Here is a 22,440-nt window from a genome sequence, read left to right as displayed (position 1 = left end):
AATATTAATTACAGTTTATTTACTTTGTATCCCAGCTGTAGCCCCCTCCCTCGGTGCCTCCCAATTGGCATGGAATTATTATCTTTCCTCTATGCCTTTCATTTGTAGATTTGGTCTTTTGATGGTGTCCTAAAACTCTGTCGTGTTCCATTCATATACTTAAAAATTATCAATAATCTTGACTGAATTATCCAGTCAATTCTTTTATCTTGTTTTCAATCCCTGATATTTTGTTCTCCACATGATCTGTTCCATTGGTGAGCTTTTCCAACTTTTTAAAAAGTTGCTTTGTTTCTATTTTTTGAAATTAGAATATAATAACATCAGTTTCCTTCTACTTTACTCCTTCGAAGCCCTTCCATAGGCCACCTCTGTTCTTTCTCAAATTTATGGCCTCTTTTTCTTTAATTGTTGTTACATATCTATATCTGTTCCTATAAAACAACCTTCTCAGTGCATGCGATGTTTCTCATTTGTATATGATTCAGGGATGGCGTTGAAATACCAACTGGGGACCTTCTCTCTGGAGAAGACTCCTGCTCTCAGCATTCCTTATTTGTATCTACTGAACTTTTGATTTGACTCATTGAAGATATTGGGTTTTTTTAATATTTATTATTTATACAGTATTCTGCCTGCATGTGTGCCTGCAGGGCAGAAGAGGGCACCCTATCTCCTTATAGATGGTTGTGAGCCACCATGTGGTTGCTGGGAATTGAGCTCAGGACTACTTAGGAAGAGCAGCCAGTGCTCTTACCCTCTGAGCCATCTCTCCTGCCCTGAAGATATTGTTTAATGGATAAATTTTGTTTAAGTTTGACTGTCGTGAATATCTTGCTTGCTCTACCTATGGTGATTGCAAGTTTTGCTGGGTATGTAGTCTGGGCTGGCATCTGTGATCTCTTAAAGTCTGCAGAACATCTCTCCAGGCCCTTCCTGAGTTTAGAGTCTTTGTTGAGAAGTTGGGTGCAATTCTAATACGTCTACCTTTATATGTTACTTAGCTTTTTCCTCTTGAAGCTTTTCATATATATATATATATATATATATATATATATATATATATATATATATATATTGTTCTGTATGTTTAGTGTTTAGATGTGGTGTTTAGATGTTGTAAGGAGACTTTATTTTCAGGTCCAATCTATTTGGTACTCTGTATGCTTCTAGTAACTATATAGGCATGTTTTTTAGATTAGGAAAATTTTCTTCTATGATTTTGTTAAAAATATTTTCTGGGCCTTTGAGCTAGGATTTTTCTCCTTCTATTCTTATTACTCTTAGGTTTGGTCTTTTCATAGTGTCCTAGATTTCCCAATATTTTGTGTCAGGAAGTTTTTAGATTTAACATTTTCTTTGACTGATGCATCTGTTTATTTTATCTTCAACGCCTGTCATTCTCTCTTCTGTCTCCTGTGCTCTGTCGGTGATGCTTGGATCTGTAGTGCTGTTCACTTACCTAGATTTTCCAAGTTCAGTATTCCTCAGTATGTGTTTGCTTTTTTGCTTCTATTTTCATTTTTAGGGCTTGAGCAGTTTTGTTTCCTTCAACTGTTTTTTTCTTTCTTTCTTTCTTTGAGAGATTGTTCGTGTTTTCCTGGATTTTTTTATGGATTTATTTATTTTCTCTTTAAAGACTTCTACTGTCTTTATAATGTTAGTTTTAATGTTTTCTTGTGCTTCAGCTGTGTTGGAATATTCAGGGCTTGTAGTAGGGTAGCTGGGCTCTGGTGCTATTTTGCCCTGGCTGTTGTTAATTGTGTCTTTACACTGGCATCATGGCATCTAGGTTTGAGGTGATTATATGTCTAGTTGCTGATTTCTGAGTTTTTCCTTGTTGGATAGGTGTTTTGTTCCTTGGTTTCTGTTTCCTCCTCTTATTGTATGGTCTTTGTGGCCTGGATTTCTGGCAGCCAGAATGACTTCTGTTCCAGCAGTGAGTCTCTGCCTGAGTTTGCTTAACTGTTCTTCTGTCAACTACGGAGTTTAAGACAAGCAAATGGAGTGAATCCCTCCCTCTAATTGGGACCTCAACACTAATGAAGGTGGGGAGCACTAGAAGCCCACTGCCAGGCCCTTTTGACTGGGATGAGAACAGCCAATGGGAAGGCAATTAACTTCTGTAAGGTAGCGGAAAGTCTCCTGGAAAGGCAGGAATCCAGTGATGGTTTCATGGGGCGATTCTTGACTGCTTTACCAAGAATACCCCTGGCTAATTTGGATGTCCCAGAAACCATGGATCTATAAACATAAGCTTTGTGGTGCAGTTAGCCCTCGACAGTCAAAAGAAGTTGCAAAAGTTGAAGGAATTCAGGTCTTCAGGTCTGAACTCATGAAAGTAATGCAGAAAGTCTTTATTACTAGGGAGATGGAGGAGAAGAAGGACAGGTACAATAAGGACAGAAATAGGGACAAAAGATTTGCAAAGAGAGAGAGAGTCAGAGCTGCATGGCTTATGCTGATAAAGACTACAAGTAAATAAACATTTTCTTACTAAAAACATTAACTGAGTTCAGCCAATTGGACTACCATATTTTTTTTTTTTAACCAGGCAATATTCTGAATTCCTTTTAATTTATTTTTTTACATTCCTTTCTTTAAAAAAGTTTTATTAATTACACTTTATTAATTCACTTTGTGTCCCACCTGTAGCTCCTTCCCTCTTTCCCTCCTAATTCCACCCTCCCTCCCTCTTCTTCACCCATGCCCTCCCCCAGTCCACTGATAGGGGAGGTCCTCTTCCCTTTCCTTCTGATCCTAGTCTATCAGGTCTCATCAGGAGGGGCTGCATTTGTCTTCCTCTGTGCCATGGTAAGGGTGCTCCACCATTAGGGGTTGATGATCAAAGAGCAGGCCAGTCAGTTCATGTCAGAGACAGTCCCTGTTCCCATTACTAGGAAACCCACTTAGACACTGAACTGTCATGGATTACCTCTCTGCAGGGGTTCTAAGTTATCTCCATGAGTGGTCCTTGGTTGGAGTATCAGTCTTAGAAAAGACCCCTGTGCCCAGATTTTTTGGTTGTGTTGCTGTCCTTGTGGAGCTCCTGTCTTCTCTAGGTCTTTCTATCATCCCCTTCTTTCATAAGATTCCCTGCACCCTGCCCAAAGTTTGGCTATGAGTCTCAGCATCTGCTTTAATACCCTGCAGGGTAGAGTCTTTCAGAGGCCCTCTGTGGTAGGCTCCTGTCCTGTTCCCTGTTTTCTCCCTCTTCTCATGTCCATCCTGTTTGCCTTTCTGAATAAGGATTGAGCATTTATTGATATTAAAAATGTCAAGATACGGCAAATTAAGTGCTCTAAAATGCCCTAAAATATACTCAAATACTTAACTCAGAGTAACTATTTACAGTGGCTAGAGATGCCCAAAGATGGATGTCCCCTGGATTTAAGAAATAATCATCTTCTAAAAGCTCATAACTGTATTTTTGTATTTCATAGAATACATAATTTGTATTTCATAGAATACATTTAAATTTTTGCTAAGCTTGTTTTGTTTTAGGTAAGATTTATGTAGCATGAGTCGGCCACAAAGTCACTGTATAGATGAGGATGACGTTAAATTCCTGATCTTCCTACCTTCACCCTCAAGTGCTGGTATCATACCTGCCTTAATATTTTTGCACTTTCAATATTTAGTATAAATATCTTACTACCTGAAACTGAAAACCTTTTTACACTTTTATACATTGAGTACATGATAAAGAAGTCATTGGATGTTTTTGTTTGTTTTTTGTCTTTTGTTTTTTCTCTATAGATCTTGGACTCTCCCAGGATTGTATACTGAAAGGCCTGTCCATTTTTCTACCACTCTATAGGCAATATATCACTCTGTACATGTATGGTATATGCCGAGTTTGTATAGATTATTTCCAGGCCCATAGATTTGTTGTTTGGATTTACTTCTCTAATTTTGATCAAATATGGCGCATGTTCTTTTAAGATACGTTAGACGGGCAGAAGCAGCCAAGTACACACATTGCTACAGTTTGGGTGCTGGCAGCTTTTAGCCAGAATTACAGTCCTGTGTTGACAGCAGAATTAGCATGTCTTGCTTGTGGCTGTCAGGCTTCCCCACTGTGACACAGACATCGAATGCTTGAATAAGATGAACGACAAATGTCTGAAGGTGAGTATGTGGCCTCTCATCCCTTCCCACTGGCTGACATCAAGATGGAGGCGTCCAGGCCTGCATTGTGAAAGAGCTGAAGAGAGTTGGCACCAGCCTTAGTCTTGAAGGCAGAGACAGAATCACTGAGAATAGGTGAAATAGCCAAAATTGTTTTCCCAAGCAGTTGGGAGACAGTTGTTAAGACTCTATTGGGAAATTTGAGTCCCAGCTCTTCCACATCAACATTGGGCAAACAAGCCTGTTTCCTTCCCTGTAGTTGGGCCAATACTGAAGCTACATTAAATAGCTTTCAGGAAGATTAAGTAAGATATGTCAGCAAAATAACTATCAGTTTTGTTATTGTATAGTATTTATAGTGTTTATTTTATAGTATTTACAGTATTTATAGTATTTATTTTATATTATTTGTTGATTTCTAAAAAAGCACTTTTTGTATGTTTAATGTAATTTTCAGACTAATCCTGGGTGGATGAAGTATTATTCCATTTTCACAGAGAAGCAGGTCTATTTGCTACGTAAGTGCTTTTCATCTCTCACCAGGTTGTCCTAGAAATCATGAAAAGGGAGGGAGGGTCTTATAACCAAGGAAAGGCACTCACGAGACTTGTGAGTTTCAAGAAAGCCTCTCCCCTCTGCCTCTTTTTCTCGTGCCTACTTCTCACCTTCAGGCTAAATCAAACTGGAATTTAATTCTCTCTGCTCAGAGTTCTCAGAGATAGCATAGAACAAAACACGTTGGTGCCATCATTAGCTCCACAGTGACTAGAAAAAATGAATAGGCTTGACTTCATTGGGATCATGCAAATACTGGGGTTTGTAGGCCCCTGGTTACTCTCGTGGAGCTAAGGTGAGGAGCAGAGTAGGGAATTGCATGTGCGGTCTTTGTTGTTGTCGTCATCTTTTTTATTAAGAGCTAAAAACCACAAAGCATCATTGTTGGGTTCATTAAAGACCTGGGTGACTTTTTGGAGTGTAGCTCCCCAAAGTCTTCCTTCCTGGGAGGGCTAATTTCTGAGGTCCCTAGAGAGTAGCTCTGCAGTGGATGGAGCCCCATGGCAGGATGACGTCATCTCCCTTTCACGCTTTATCTCATATATGACCTCCCTTTGCTCTCTGGGACTAGGGCCCACACAGCCTCCCCTCATCTCTCTTCTCCCGAGAAGCCTTGCTAAGTTCAGTACTTGAACAGGTGAGTGAGTACGCCTGGGAGCTCCCTTCTGTTCCTTGAGAAGTCTGCTTGAGCTGCTTCCAAATGAGGAAGACCTTTTATTTCAGAGGATTCAGTAGGACGGATCCTGTGGAGATAACACATCACGTGAAACAGAGAGCTGGGCTCACCTGTGCCAGGGCCCTTCTGTCACCTGGGCAGATTTCTTGGGTGAAAAGCACTTACTGTTTTTTAATGGGAGATGAGCACATTCAGGGAATCAGTCTCTCCAACTGGGCCCATTCCTCAGGGAGTCATCTTGACTTCATCAGAGAGACTGACTGAGACTTTGCCATCAGACCCGTAGAGTTTGGTTGGACCATCAGAGAGTCACTAGGCTCAATCTAAGAAAGCCTTTGTCTCAGACTGCATGCTTAAGAACAGCAGGAGGACTTTTCTGCCAAGGTCACCACTGAAACCTTGTGTGAGACAAACATCTTGCAAGTTGAGACTTAGGTCATCCTAGAATCTTAGAAATGACAAGGAAGTTCCACCTGCACTGAACAGAGGTCACGGGGCACTCTGTGAGGCACACTTTCCTTGCCTGGCCTTGTTTATTAACAGGGTCTTGCCCTCCTAATTGACAAATTCCTTAGAGCCATTTGGGAAAAATTTCATGCCTGGGTAAGTCAGTTGTTCCAATTTTTCCTAGTGAGTACTTAGAAACATCCCATATGAACAAAGGAATTAAAAACTCTACAGCAGAGCATCCCTCTTTCACTCAAGCCTGTCCCCCGACAGTTTCTCATTTTACACAGCTTCTGGCTCACCCAAGAGACCTTCCCAGCCCCTACATTCCAGTCCAGTGACCCCTCTTACTGAAATCATGTTGGTCTCGGGACTTCTGTTCTGAAGCTCATTCTGCATTTATTTTGGAAATACTGAAAAGTCTACTGCATATAAACTACGATGATAGGCACTGAGAATGTGAAGCCAAGCCGGATAAAAGTCTTCCCTCCCACAAGCCACAGTGGAGCACAGCTGTGCCCTACAGAGAAGCAGCCGAGTCAAGAGAGCTACAGTAGGTTAGTGGAAAGCAGTTTGAACGAGGGAAAAGCCAGGGTGACCCTGATAGGGGCTGTGTATTTTCATTCAATCAAAGAAGTTTAGAGCTAGGAATAAGAACTCATTCTTGACAAAGCAGTTTGAGAAAGTCGGGTATAGAGGAAATTGAAGAGCACAAAACTGTTACAACTGTAGTTAGATTGGATTGCAAAGGGCAAACCAGAGACACACTATTCTTTGGTTATTTGATATGCCTTGGGGCTGCTTTGCTCCCATTAATATGTCAGTTCTTATGACACTTACTAAACAACTTCTAGGTCTATGGTTAGGGTCCACAGGATGACATGGTGAATATTGACTTAAGGGGGGCTTTAGACAAAGTGAATGTCCCTCACCTTACTCCCATACATAATCGCTATATTGTGGGCACTTAATTTGGAATTTAGATTGACACTCTGCGAAGTATCCCTGTGTGCTCATAGCTGTTGCTTTATCTAAGTTGCATATAGAAAATTAACTGTGTAGATAGGGGGATGCCGTTAGTGTCTAGGGCGGTGTTTCTCAGCCTGTGGGTCATGACCTCTTTGGAGTCTCATATCAGATAATCTACATGTCAAAACTTACATCATGATTCTTAACAGTAGCAAAAGTACAGCTATGAAGAAGCAGTGAAATAGTTTTATGTTTGGCGGTCACCACAGCATGAGGAAGGTTGAGAACCACTGGTCCAGAGGGTCAGCTGCTGCCTGGAGAGAGGAGGTGGCCACAGGATTTGCTGGATCAGAGCAGGAGAATCAGGCCTGCTCCAGAGAGAGCTGTAAACAAACTGGACGGCTGTAAGGAAGACCTCTTATTGGCCTTCCTCTTATTGGTTTATACTTGCTAACGCATGTATAAACAGACGTCCATATGCACACACACACCCAAATAAATAAACAATACTAATTCTTTTATTTAAGTGGTTACTTAGAAAAACAGTACCTTTTGTCACTTGTACCGCGAGGAACATGCAGTTATACATCAGGAGAGCTTCAAAACTGATTTAGTCCCACAGCCGCCTTGCATCATGGTTCAACAACTTTTGTTAGTGGTAGAATATGGATTAGAACTCAGAGAGTTAGACCCAGCGCTGGGTCCTTCCTGAACGCACTAAGCACCTTGCATTCCATTACCTCTAATAACCTCTGGAAGAAAATTCTCAGAGTGCCAAGTTAGTTTTATGGCAGTAACTCTCTGCTTCTATTGCATGACTTGCTGGACATTTCATGTTTTTTAGGTCAAGATGTGACCGACACTGACCAGTGTGGAAGGGGTCTTTATCTACCAACCTTGCTGGTCATGTGTGTGTCTTCTTTTGAGAATTGCATATTCAGACTGGTTTACAGGTTTGGTTTGGTTTTGGTTTGTTGCAATTTTTATTGAGCTCCACCATGGTCAGATTTTAAATTATGGTGTTAGTTGGCTTGTTTTTGTGGAGCTGTTGGTAGTCCTTAATCTAAATCTGTTTTAAAGGCATAACTCCTTTAAAAAACTGGATGGGAGGGAGGCAAAAAACTGGATGACTTGGGTGTTTGCTCTTAAGTTGCCCGGCTTCCTTGTACGCTGTTTTCTTGCTATGACGAAGCTTCTGATCCGAACACAATGCCACTTGTCTGTTTCACATTTGTTGCATGTGCTTAGTTTTTAGTCCTTTTTCACTATGGTGAGGAATAGGGACCTAGTTTCCTTCTTCTGCATGTGTGATGCCTAGACTTAAGACGTTCTTCTTGGGCTCCTGGCTAGAAGAACTATCATGACTGGCTGGACCAGTGGACACACTGCTGGGTCCCTCATACAAATATTTTCTTTGATGGCCTCATGATGATTTGGATCATGATGGCCTCATGATGATCTGTAGTCATACAAAAGCACACCTAGGAAGGACAATTTTTAGGATGGAAAACCAGACATCTAAATATGGGGATTGGCACAATGGCTCAGTAACCCTCATAAGGACCTGAGTTTGATTCTTAGCAAAAAGAATCAAACCACGTAAAAAGCCTCAAGCATGGTGCCAAGAAATTGTCTAAGAGGAAACTTAATAAAATAGTAATAACAAAAAAGAACTTAGACATGAGTGTGTCAAGGCTAATTTTAATGAAGACAGGCAGACCAGCCTCCAGGGGAGGCCATACATCCAAGAGTATGGGGGAATCATAAACTGTACTAGAAAGCCTAAAATCAAGAAAGAGACCACAAAATTGAACAGGGAGGGGGGAGGCAGATCTGGGAGGAGTGGGAGTAAGAATAGAATTGTGGTGCAATATGTAAGCTCTTCAAAGAACTAATAAAAATGATAAAAATAAATTGACAGTAGCAGCAACAAAAAAATTCAGAGAAAGTAGCCTCAAAGGAGAGAATTTGTTTGTAAATAGAAGATGCACACCCTGAAGTGCGGATCTGCTCAGGTGTGCATACATGTGGCAGGCAGCAACTCACACTGCTGAGCCCACAGTGTTTGCGAGCAGGAACTGGTAAACCAGCAGGTTGTTTGCCATCAGCGGATTGTACAAAAACAGGGAATCAGGGAACAAATACTATTTTATTATCCCATAGAACGCTGAGAAAAATTTGCGTAGGAATCTGAAACTTGAATTTTCGGAGGAATAACACTCCAACCCTGTCACACAGAGGAGAGGAGCCGTGTCCCTCATCCCTGAGGGACCTCTGTGAGCCTGAGGAACCGCATGTGCGGGTGTGTGCTGCGTGTGTATACACACATATAAGAAATATTAATATATAACACATTGTGATCATAGCATTAATATGACTTGTTGTAGCTTACTTGGGATAAAAGAAAAGTATGGGGAAGTGAATCTGAAAGCTCTCCTTTGCTTGGATGTTGGTGGAACTGAGAAACTTTTTGTATTAGTCATTTTTCTAGGTGTTTGCACACATGCTTCAGGCAAAAATTTATTTGTGTATGCTCTTTCTTGATTTACATCAAATTATGGCATCTATTATAAGCCAAGACTTTCAGATTTCATAGTTGATTATTGTTGATCTATAAAGAGTCTTGATTTGTGTATTCCCTGTTCCCTGTCTCTTCCCCTCCTCTTTCCTGTCTTTCTCCCTCCCAGCCTCTTCCTCTCCCTTTGTCCCTCCTCTCACTAGGTTGCCTGAGCTGGCCTTCAACTTGGACCAACTTCCTTCATGCATCACCATGACTGACTTTAATTACTTTTACCCATTTCAGTAATTTTCTCATTCTGAGTTTCCCATGTTATCGTCTCTCTCTTGAGTTTTACGGTTGGCAAGTTCTGTTTTGCTTTATCTTTGCATTGCATGCATGTAACTTCCTCTCCTGGTGAGGGGAGAAATGTCCGAGGCAATGGCACGTACAGGCAGGCAGCTGACAGGTGAGGACTTGAGGTAAAAGCAGAGAGCTGGAGACAGTAAGTAAGGTTTGGCCAGCAGAGAGCAAACTTGCGCCACAATGCACAGAAGTGTACACGCAGGCTTATGAAGTGAGTCAGTGTACTTTCATTAGCTAATTACAGTGAAGATACACTATTTCTACTCTGAAATGTCTTACAGCAGGAATTCATGGAGTCCAAATTTGGGAGCAATGGAACAGCAGTTACCGAGTTCACTCTTCTGGGCTTGGTGGAGACAGCAGGGCTGCAGCCAGCCATCTTTGTACTCTTCCTCTTGGCTTACCTGCTCACAGTTGGGGGCAACCTCAGCATCCTGGCCGCTGTCTTGGTAGAACCCAAACTCCACACCCCCATGTACTTCTTCCTGGGGAATCTGTCTGTGCTGGATGTGGGGTGCATCAGCGTCACCATTCCCTCCATGTTGGTTCATCTCTTGTCCCACAAGCGTACAGTTCCGTATGGAGCCTGTCTCACACAGCTCTTCTTCTTCCATCAGCTGGCTGGGGTTGACTGCTTCCTGTTGACAGCCATGGCTTATGACCGCTTCCTGGCCATCTGCCAGCCCCTCACCTATAGCACCCGCATGAACCACACAGTCCAGAGGATCTTGGTGGCCACATCGTGGGCTTGTGCCTTCAGCAATGCACTGACCCACACTGTGGCCATATCCACACTCAACTTCTGTGGCCCCAACGTGATCAACCACTTCTACTGCGACCTTCCACAGCTCTTCCAGCTCTCCTGCTCCAGCACCCAGCTCAATGAGCTGCTGCTCTTTGGTCTGGGTGTCCTCATGGCTGGTGCACCTGTGATTCTCATTGTCACCTCTTATATCCACGTGGCAGCTGCAGTTCTGCGAATCCGCTCTGCTGAGGGCAGGAAGAAAGCCTTCTCCACCTGTGGCTCTCACCTCACTGTGGTAGGCATCTTCTACGGGACAGGTGTCTTCAGCTACATGAGGTTGGGGTCAGTGGAGGCTTCAGACAAGGACAAGGGCATTGGCATCCTCAACACAGTCATCAGTCCCATGCTGAACCCACTCATCTACAGCCTTCGGAACCCCGACGTGCAGGGTGCCCTGAGAAGGGTACTCACAGGAAAGCGAGACATGGCATGAGGGGACTTAGAGGGGAGAAAACACAGTATCAGCTGGGTATGGTGGTGCACACAAAATCCCAGCACTTGGGAGTAGAGGGGGGAGGGTAAGAAATGCAATCTCTTCTTTGACAGCAACTTTGAGGCCAGCCTGGGCTGCATGAGATCCTGTCTCAAGAAAAATAAAACACAATAATTCAACATCAAAAATTTTCCTTAAATTTGTTTTATTATTCCGCAAGTCTTTGTGATAAAACCTGAGCTGAATGAAATAAAAATTGAGATTTATATGTATATTTTTTCTTACCGTACACAAATGTTACACTATTTTATTATTCCAATGGTAAATGAAACTGTTCTCCAAATATTTGGTCAAAGTGGCTGTTTACAAATAAATTCTTGTAATATTGAACTGCAAATAATTAGAAATAATTATAATATTAAAATTGTTATTTAAGATGCAGTTTTGGAGGCTCTCCTAAGTTTGGTTATATTGTCAAATAATTATTTTTCATGATACGGGTTAAATTATGATTCCCTCACAATTCTTGTATAGAATCCTTCATCCTTCCACCACGTGAGTTATTTGGAGGGAAGGTGATTGATTAGGAAGTAAACGCCCCACATCCATGTACTTACAGGCAATGCTAATCAGACACAGTGGAATATTCCTTTACCAAAAGAAGGGGGGGCACAAACCTGGGAGGCAGATGTGTTAGGGAGGGATGATGAGGTGGACGTAAGTTCATTAATCATGTACATGTATTAAATTCTCAAAAACACAAAAATTTTTGTTTGTTTTCAAGCCAAACAAAAAGGTATAAGTGATCAAGATTAAATGAGGTTAGGGTTGGGGCCCTAATTCAATAAAGTGTCCTCATGGAGCCAGACTCCCCCCCCCCCCCTACTGCACAGATGCAATAGGAAGAGGCCTGCCAGCCAAGAGAAGAAACTTCATTAGGACATGACTGTGGTAGCAACTGGGTCTTGCACTTTGTGTCTCTAGAATTGTAGCAAAAACGCATTTTTGTCGTTGTTGCTTAAGCCACCCAGGGCGATACTTTGTTGTGAGGTAATGCGATTCATGGGTGCTACTTTGCTGGGACTTGGCTTTTTGTGTCCTTTACTTATATTTATGTGGATTGTTAACAGTTTTCACGTAGATTTGCAGGAACTCTGCTGTATACTTTGCAAATAATGTCAGTCTCTTAATTTGCTATTTTTTTCTTTTACTTTTGTTATGTTTTCATCTTCCACTAACTGCAACTTTCATATTTTATGTTTTCAAATATATCTTTTTATAAGCTTATGGTCATTGTGTCATAATTATAAGAAAAGTAGTTTCAACACTCTCTGGGTCCTACCAACACCAGTTCCAGACAGGTAAGAAGTCCCAGACCACCCACCTTTGGCACACACTTCCCTACCCCAAGAGCTCCCTGACCATCCTACACAGAACAGGTTGAGGCTCTCTTGCTCCCTCACACACTGCCACTACCCCATGACCACCTGCATGGCCTGGACAGGTGAGGTGTCCGTGGACTAAGCACCTCTTCACACTTCCCACACCCTGTAATTATCCCACACAGACAGGTCCTTAGCCCTCCCACTTCTCATGAATAATTCTGTTGCTCAAAGCCTGTTGCTCAAACGCTTCTGTTGCTCAAATTGTTGCTCAGATTAGAGGTATGTATTCCTCCTACACATCTCCCCCTACCTACCTGGGATAGAGCGGGTGAAATTCCCTGGACCTGTCTCCTCTAAACACACTTCCGTAACCCCGTCAGGTCCTGGCAGGCAGTGAAACAATTGGTGGGTGAAGATCGTCTCTGATCTCCATTCTGGTTCTTGCCCCGTCATTCTCTAAGAAAGGAATATGAAGACAACAAAGAATACAACCAAAGACACTTTATTGTCAGTAAGGGACTAACAGTCTTTAATTGTTAATTAAAGCAGCACCAGGTGGTCTTAATTGGCTAAATCTCTAAAGCTCCATCTAAGGCTGTGGGAGCTTGAAGCATGGTTTTCTTTCTTGTCAGTTAAGGTTACAGAAAGCTTAGCCCAGAAATAAGATCAGGCTGCAACCCTCCAAGGCGCCCATAATCCCAAAGATTCCACGGACTCCCAAAACAGCTCCATCAGCTAGGGACCTCGTGGTCAGACACAGAATTGTGCATTGGCATTTCACATTCAAAGCATAAGGAGACCCAATGACCAGTACAAGACAAATCTAAGCTGAAAGTCCAGCTCAGCCCTGGTTTATCATTGTATTATGACATTCACATAATAAGGATTATTACAATCAAGGATTATTATACTTAGATTTACAATGAATTTCATTAACGTTTTAGTTTCTGCTGTCACTGACAATTTTCACAATAGTATTTTTGGTTTTTAGAAAAAAATGCTGAACAATGAAAATGTAATACGTCCTTAAGCAGGGGCTTTGGGGACTGTTGTGGTTTGAATGAGAACAGCTCCCATAGGCTCACGTGTTTAAATGCTCAGTTTGGAGCTGGTGGAACTGTTTGGGAAGAATCAGGTGGCGTGAAGAGGTCCGTCACTAGGGGCAGTCTTGGAGGTTTCAAAAGCCCAGCTCATTCCCAGTTAGCTCTGTCTTTCCCGGCCTCATGCTTGTGGATGAGCTGTAAGTGCTCAGCTACTGCTCCACAGCCATGCATGCTTTCATGCTGCCATGTTCCCTGCCCCGGTTGTCATGGACCCTAATCCTTTGTAACTGTAAGGCCCCAATTAGAATGCTTTTTTTCCTTCTTGAATTTTTAAAATTTAGTTTTTAATTAATTACAGTTTATTCACTTTGTATCCCAGCTGTAGCCTCCTCCCTCATCCCCTCCAAATCCCATTCTCCCTTTCTCATCTCCTACCATGCCCTTCCCCAAGTCCACTGAACAGGGGTTGTCTCTGACATGAACTCAGTGGCTGGCTCTTTGATCACCTCCCCCTGAGGGGGAGTAGCCTTACCAGGCCACAGAGGAAGACAATGCAGCCAGTCCTGATGAGACCTGATAGGCTAGGGTCAGAATTAGATGGCTTTTTAATAAGTTGCCTTGGTTATGGTATATTGTCACGTGATAGAAAAGTAACTAAGACAGGGGCCAAGAATCTAATATCAATATGGAGAAGTCAGCTTCCCAAGAAGAGCTTTATCTTTGTGATGAGAGTAGGCGGTAGGTGTCAGAGAATGATGAGAGAGTTATCTCAGAAGTAGAGCTGAAAGTGATTTAGCGTTAAGAACCAGGCTGTAACATGGGTCACAGGTTGCTGTTACTGGGATTAGGTTGTTTTTGGTTCATCTCTGGAATATTGTTCATCCTACCTAGGCATCAATAACCATCAAAATAACAGACCTACTAATAGTGTCAAAAGGTACTACACAAGCTGCCAAGAAAGAAAGGTAATCCGTAGTCCTACCCAGATGTAAAGCCTATGAACTACAACAATGAGCAAAATGGCAAGATACACCCAATAATGCACTAGTGGCACTTATATCTTGGAGGTAACCAACAACTCTGCCCCAACCAGCGGGGTTTCAAAGTGGGTTCCTAAGGGAGGAGAGTGGAAGGAATGGGAGGGGATGAGAAGCGCAAGGAAGGAAGCCAAGTCTGTTTGTCTGATCAAAGCTTCCATTTATTAGAATTTTTTACCCAAATTATATAGGGAGAAGGCAGGAAAGGGGGAAGGTTAATCTACTGCTGCAGGAAATAGGAAGAGTGCTTTCATGGGTTAAATATTGTACCTGCAAGATACCATAAGGATGGTTTCTAAAGATATCTTACGGATGCTCTAACAAAGGATGTCCTCACAATCTGTCACCCATGATTTAGGGTGTAGATAACTCTTTCACTACATAGCCTTAGGTCGCCACTAAATGACCTTTGCTCTCTACTTGGCTTTGGCTTCAGTAACTACCTTTGTCTCCTCTAGATAGCTTTGACTTTGGCTTCCGTAGATAGCCTTGGCTCACTAATTGACTTTGGCTTCCGTAGATACCTTTGTCTTCACTAGATAGCTTTGGCTTTGGCTCCCATAGATAGCTCTATGATTGTACTTAAGACTCACTAAATACGCAGGAATTTATGTCTAGTGCCATGAACTTCTACTGCCCAATTTCTAAACCAGTAGAATTCTTAACTGCATTCTAAATTCTTATCCTTATATCCACAAATAAGTTTAGCTTTTACTGCTCACCAAAGAAGCTTCTCTTTGCAGCAGACAGAACATCACGGAAACTGACAACTGGTCAAAATGCAGAGAAGAATTGACTTTAGCGTGCCATTATCCAGTTGATACATCCATAACACAACTACTACATCTAAAATTCAGGGGATGTTGAGGAAGAAGATCAGAAAGACTGGGAGAATGGTAGGACCAGGCTGTCTGCGGTCAGGTAGTGTCTCTTACAGATAACAGGAAGGTACAGCAGCAAAATCTTAACAATACGGCTGCCTAAACAAGACCTTCATAATGGTAACACCAGTTTACTTCCCAATGGCTAAGGGAGATTTAATCGGGTCCTAAACCTAGAAAAACAACTACAGGCAACTAATGGCTGCTAAGGGACGGAGAAAATCAGTCTTTCCTAGGATGAGCCTGTATTTGGTTATCCAATCCCAAGTGGTCAGCCAGAAACACTCATATATATGGAACACTAAATGGACTCAGTTGGTTGTATTTATATATACGTATAATAATAATTAAAGAAAAGGTCAAGATGGGGGCTGGAGAGATGGCTCAGAGGTTAAAACACTGGCTGCTCTTCTTAAAGTCCTGAGTTCAATTCCCAGCAACCACATGGTGGCTCACAACCATTTATAGTAAGATCTGGTGTCCAGGTACACATGCAGGCAGAATGCTGTGTAAATAATAAACAAATAAATCTTTAAATAAAAGAAAAGGTCAAGATTTTGAGAAGGAATGGGAGGGCACAGGATGGGTTTAAGGAGGAGGAAGTTGCAGTGGGAATGATGTAAATATAGAACTCATGAATTAAATACTTAAAATAAATATTGGGTAAGATAAACAGAAAAGACAGGGCTGTATACAAAAATAGATCTAAAAATCCATTGTGTGGTCAATAGAAGGTCAATAGAAGGGTCTCATAGAAGGAGATAGACAGGGAGGCCCATACGTAGGTGTTGAGACTAGTTCCTTAGAATGGTACAAATGAACATTTAATCGCCTAGCCCTCTGATTCCTGTGTGACTATAAGAAAATCACTGAGTCACTTTGAAACTCAGTTTATTAATATATAAAATGTGAGGGATATAGGCACATGACAGAATCATTGGAAGGACTGACTGGAATTCAGTCAAGACAATGTACAGTTCTTGGTATGTGAGTACAGCAAACATGTAAATAGTATCCATTTTTTAAGTCAGCAAAAGTATTGGTTATCCTCTATGAGGAACTCTGTGGGTATTGTTGAATTAAATTCTCACATAAAGCCTAAGAAAGGAAATCATGTGCATTTTACAGACAGGAAAGCAGAGGCCCAAAGGGGATAAGCAGTTGCTAAGAAATGGAGGACAAGTCTCTCCATCCCACAGAGCACGTACTACCTCTGGGGTTTAGGCAGCTAATCAGTTGTCTGAAAGAGCTGAAGAGTATGAAGTTTGTATTGCACAGCTGCTCCAATTCCCTCTTTCATCCTCGCTATCACTAAGGCTCCCAGCCTCAAAGGGCCTGGCCTGAAACCCACAATAGGAACAGCTTTGCCTTACTCAACTTCCTGTTTTCCCAGCACAGTGCATCCATGGCCTCTCTTAGGATCTCTACAGGAATCCCAAGATACAGTCCCTCTGGCCCTCACTAACAAGGTTGGAGGTGGGAATACATTTAATTCTTGAGGATTTGGTGTGGTTTGGTGGGCCTCCTTCTGATTAGTCTCCTTTTTTGGGTTTCTCCTTCATCCCCAGACACAAAGAAACTTTTCTCTTCAGCCATTAGCTTAGAAGTCAGCCTCTCTCAGTCCTCAAATCCTGTTTGTGGCAGGCATGTAAAGGAGCTGTTTTCTCAGCCTCAAGACCCAGTTCAGCCCTGGCTCCACCTCTAATCCCCTGAGTGACTTTGGGACAGCAGACAGCAGCCCTTTATGGCCTTGTCAGTTAAACTGAGCTTGTGTCCTCTTTCTGCTGTGCCTGTAGACAACATGAAGATGAGAACAAAGACATGGGAAGAATCCTGGATCCCCGTTGTGATGTGAAGCTTCACTGCCTCATTGTGGCAGTGTTTACTAGGGCTTCTATTTTTGACCTGACCTTGCCTGTATCCAACCCTCCTCCAATTTCTTGGGACTAATTTTGAAGTCCCAAGTTGCGATGTTATTATAGAAAATCCCCAGGACAGAGATGCCTCAGCCTTTCTTTGTCTTGTTTCTCTCTCTTTGTATATACATATATAGTCCCTTTTTTGCTTTCACTGAAGCTGAATGAGTTTGTGTGTTTCGTATCCTTCCCCACGAAACAGGACTGTTCCCTGTGCCATCACCAGGTGAGTTTTCATGGCCTGTAAGTCACCAGAAAGGGACTTTAGCTGTTTCTCAGAGAGCTGACCTCCCTGATTTACAGAGATGTTGATTAGTGTCTCAAAAGCAAAACAGACTTGTTTTAGATGGGAAGTCTTCTGCAAGTGAGGTCATTATCAGAGATGGTCCTCACCAGTGATGATCCTCTTAAGAGCCCATCAACTACAGACATCCTGGATGGTGCTGGTAGCTGATTGTACACCCTTAGTCTCCTGATGGTTGAGATCAAAGAATCAGATACCATTCTGTGCCATGGTATGACTGGGTTTTCTTTTTTTCAAAGTGTTAAGTGTTCTGACTATAGAAATGGTCTGTAAAGTTCATGTTGAAAGGCCTTTTTGAGCATGTGGGTTACCAGGACTACATGCTCTACTCAGTCAATCCAACTGCACAAAAACCTGTGCTTCTCATTCAACTCTTATCATCCTCCCTTCAAAGCCCTTTCAGAGTCAGCTCTTCCAAGTTTATAGTGCCCCCTAAAAAACATTTGGCAATTTTTGTTAACCCTTCATTTATTTGTGAAGTGGTGCACAGACACAGTGGATCCACGCATATAGAGCTCAAAGAGAAATAAGATGTGGATTTTACCCTTGACTTAAACTGCAGTGACTAGGTCAATCAATAAATGATTTCTATAACGGAACTACCATGTAAAGTATAATCAAAGTGCATAAGGAATATTGAAGACCAGTCAGCACAGTGCTCAAAAAATAGTGTTGTGCCCCTGTCTCGCAGACCTCATAGACCACTAAGGAGCTGATTCTGATGCAAACACAGTAGGGTCTTTATTACAAGCTCTAGCTTGGGGCTACACCATCACTGATGTCATGTTCTTGAGTGTAGAGCCCAGAGCTCAGGGAGAGAGGGTTTTTATTGGGGTTATAGCAAGGTTTGGGAATTCTAGCTTGGCAGTTCTATGACTGATTGACATTTAGCAAATATCAGTGATAAAACGACTGATTGTGTCCAGAGGGCCAAACAGTAATTGTTTTACTCAACCTCTTGTAAAGAATAAAACTCCAGGTATTCACTGATTAGCTGTTGCTAGGGGTGATGGTTAAACATTACCAGAGGTGAGTGGTCGAAGCACATTTTTATGGGTTTTTCTCCTTTTTTTGAAATGGGAGTTCATGCCCAGGTCATTTACCCTTAAGACAGAGTTTCTTTTTCAGAAATGGGGTTACACAGGCCTCATAGTAGCATCATTTGCACCATGCCATGAAGACATGGCCATAAGGCACTGCAAGGGCATTCTATGCAGAGCAGCTGCTAGAAGCAAAGATGAGAATACAGGAAATCAAGATGAAAGGGTGGTGTGGTCTGAAGCCACTAAGGAGCTCACTTGAACTTGAACTACTTTTCCTGCAAGGCAAGACCTTGAATTCCACAAAAGCCCAACCATGGGGATTATGGGTAAGCTTTGATTCATAGAGTGGTTCAGAGAGCTCCAGGCAGAAGTTAAGAAAGGCAAGTCCTTGAGTCCTCGAGACCCTGGGGTTAACGGCAGTGTCAGTAGTTAGGAGCAGGGCCTCTGGAGGCTGAAGCCTGCCCTGCCTATGTCACTTGCCTTTGCATGTTCATGTTTTTCTTCCTACAAAGTATGGATTACAATAATTAAGGTGATGATGAAGAAATTGATTATCTACATGTGCGGTCCATAGAGTAGTGCCTAGTCCAGAGCAAGCTTCCCAAGTAACTCATCTTGTGTGTTATCAGAGAATGCCCAAAGAAAACTCCACATCAAAGGCATTGGCTGCTGCAGAGAAAGAGAGCTCTGTTTCCCTTTTGTTCAGTTAGTTCACTCTGATGTGGGATTCAGTAGATTTACGTGACCAGCTCCAGGCACAGGCACTACATGGCATTTAAAAATTGTGTCGACTGTAAACAATGCAGAAAACAAAAACAAGCAAGGGAATAAATGTCACTATTAAAAGTTACTGGCAAGATTGAAATTTGTTTTAATCAGTCTCTTTCCCTCTCCCCTTTCTCTGTGTGTGTTACACACACACACACACACACACACACACACACACACACACACACACACCTTGTTTCAATCTCATTATACCATGAGAATTTTGTTTCTTAAGGATAGTGAGTGCATTTTTCAGTACTGTTTTCTATGTGCACTGGTGCATATAAGTAAACAAGGACTTCTTAAATCTTAACTCCTATTGTCTTGGCAGCTCTTCTCGCATACAATCCATTTCTTTCCAACATACAAACTTTATTTTTTCTATTTCTCAAGACCTGGGTCCATGGTGCTCACATAGACTGAACCACCAACCAAATATGTAGCAGATGTGCAGCTTGTTCTTTGTTTGGGTCTCCTAAGAATTGCAGCAGAGGCTGTCTCTGAGTCTGTTGCCTCTCTCTGGATCTCTTTCCCATAGCTGGGCTGCCTTGTCTGGCCTCAGTGGGAGGGGATGTGCTTAGTCCTGCTTGATATGACAGGGTGGGTTGATACCCACGGAAGGGGGGGGGCTCCCCTTCAAAGGGGAGTGGGGACAGAGGTGGGGGAATGAGGGTTGGGACGAAGAGGAGAGGAGGAGGCAGCAACTAGGATGTAAAATAAATATATTAATTAATAAAAATTAAATATAATGTTGACACTTTTCTTTGTCCTCATTCTCCATGGATAGAGTTTTCCTCTAGCAAACCTTACTATGCCTCAGCAGCGAAACCTGTTTTTTTTTTTTTTTTTCTTTAGAATGAAGAGTGGATTTGGCCTGTGAATTGTGTGCGCATTAGGCAATTGATCTGATACATATTACAAACATATTGACACTCAAGCACCCCCAGCTTCTTTAAGGGTGATACCTCAACAACAGGTTACACTTTCAAATGATTTCTATTATTTTTGAGATTATTATATAATTACATCATTTGGAGAGAGGAAAGGGAGGGATTACGTGGGTTTCTCTTTTAAGTATTCTGATTCTATGTTTTCCAGTCGCTATGATTCAAATTTACCTAATTCACTGAGAGTCTTCCCCTTGCATGTTTCTTTAAAGGAACTCATGCAGCCAAAGGCTAGAGCCAATGGGACAACTGTTACTGAGTTCATCCTGTTGGGCTTGGTGGAGACACCAGAGCTGTGGCCAGTTGTCTTCATACTCTTCCTCTTGGCTTACCTGCTCACAGTTGGGGGCAACCTCAGCATCCTGGCCGCTGTCCTGGTGGAACCCAAACTCCACACCCCCATGTACTTCTTCCTGGGGAATCTGTCTGTGCTGGATGTGGGGTGCATCAGCGTCACCATTCCCTCCATGTTGGTTCGTCTCTTGTCCCACAAGCGTATAGTTCCATATGGAGCCTGCCTCACACAGCTCTTCTTCTTCCATCTCTTGGTTGGGGTTGACTGCTTCCTGTTGACAGCCATGGCTTATGACCGCTTCCTGGCCATCTGCCAGCCCCTCACCTATAGCACCCGCATGAACCACACAGTCCAGAGGATCTTGGTGGCCACATCGTGGGCTTGTGCCTTCAGCAATGCACTGACCCACACTGTGGCCATATCCACACTCAACTTCTGTGGCCCCAACGTGATCAACCACTTCTACTGCGACCTTCCACAGCTCTTCCAGCTCTCCTGCTCCAGCACCCAGCTCAATGAGCTGCTGCTTTTTGCAGTGGGTTTCATAATGGCAGGAACCCCCATGGCACTCATTGTCACCTCTTACATCCACGTGGCAGCTGCAGTTCTGCGAATCCGCTCTGCTGAGGGCAGGAAGAAAGCCTTTTCCACCTGTGGCTCTCACCTCAGTGTGGTTGCCATATTTTATGGCTCAGGCATCTTTAACTACATGAGACTTGGTTCCATCAAACTTTCAGATAAGGATAAAGCTGTTGGAATCTTCAACACTGTCATCAACCCCATGCTGAACCCACTCATCTACAGCCTCAGGAACCCTGACGTGCAGGCAGCTTTGTGGAGGGCTCTCACAGGGAGGAGGCCAGCAGCTTGAGGTGGTCTCAAGGCTCTTTCCACATACTCACTTTAAGACTAACATTGGAAATCGGAAAGTCCTGTTGTGTCAAACACTGGAACAATTTTTTTTCGGAACTCTTTCCATCTTGGAACTTAATTTAAGGGATGATGAGTATTGTCATCTAAAGAAGTCCTATCCAGGTATAGATGATAAGTACATAGGTTTTCCTAGATCTGCTTTTTGATGCATTCTACCTTTAGGCTCTGTTTACCCTCCCCCCGGAGTTTATTTATTTCTCAAGTTCAGATATAGTTGGTCTGTCTATGTAACCTAACTCTTGGGTGAAATGGATCATTCCTCTCACTAAACTCTTATAGGATTCAGAGGAAACACGGAGGACACTTGCTCTTCCCTAGTAATTCTAGAGAACTTGGTGTCTGTGTGCAGCTCACAGATCTGATTGTAAATGGTAAAACTTTATCCACATGTGAGAAATGTGATGATGCAAAATGTTTCCCTCTCTTATAATTCTCATGTTTTCACATTTTTGAAAGATAAGAATTTATAATCTAAACATTTAAACATTCAGCCTCCCCCGCTCTACTCAATGTTATTTTCTCTCTAAATTCACTCTTCATCTTTAACCCTCCAAGCTACAACTCCATGTGTGAACGCAGGCCACACTCCTCCTCTATTCCTTTTTTTATTTTTTTTAAATTATTTTTTTTGTTATTTTTTTCCTCCTCTATTCTTGACAGTGCTGCTGGCTCGCTGATATTTCTCCAGTTAATTTCTCTGACACTCCCTTTTGATGTGATTCTATGACTGAACTTCTCTATGACATCTGATGTGGGTGGGCACACTGGAGGGATGGGCTAAGAGACAGAAAAAAGGGAGGGAGAGACAAAGGGAAGGGGAACAGATTGGAGGTAGAGAATTTGTGGGAAAATGCAAACAAACAATGGGAAAATAAGGAGAAATCAAGATATAAGATCAAGAAAAGGTTAAGAAGAAATAATAGAAGCATTGGAGAGGATGACATGGGCCAGTGGGATAAAATAGGAGATGAGAAAGAAGGCAAAAAATAGGAAAGATACCAAGAAGCTG

General features: G+C 42.4%; 2 protein-coding genes across 2 annotated transcripts; both read left to right on the top strand.

The window, feature by feature from the left end:
* Positions 1-9,931: 9,931 nt before the first annotated feature.
* LOC129686448 (olfactory receptor 3A1-like) lies at positions 9,932-10,879 on the top strand. The gene has a single exon (XM_055620425.1). It carries the CDS (start codon positions 9,932-9,934, stop codon positions 10,877-10,879), a length of 948 nt encoding a protein of 315 aa, XP_055476400.1.
* A 9,542-nt stretch (positions 10,880-20,421) lies between these two features.
* LOC129686449 (olfactory receptor 3A1) lies at positions 20,422-21,369 on the top strand. Its single transcript, XM_055620427.1, has one exon. The coding sequence runs from the start codon at positions 20,422-20,424 to the stop codon at positions 21,367-21,369; it is 948 nt and encodes a 315-aa protein (XP_055476402.1).
* The last annotated feature ends 1,071 nt before the right edge of the window (positions 21,370-22,440 follow it).

This window comes from Psammomys obesus, unplaced genomic scaffold (genome assembly GCF_907164565.1).
Source record: "Psammomys obesus unplaced genomic scaffold, mPsaObe1.curated_primary_1811, whole genome shotgun sequence".
In the NCBI taxonomy this organism is placed as follows: domain Eukaryota; kingdom Metazoa; phylum Chordata; class Mammalia; order Rodentia; family Muridae; genus Psammomys; species Psammomys obesus.
This window is presented reverse-complemented; position numbering and strand designations above follow the sequence as displayed.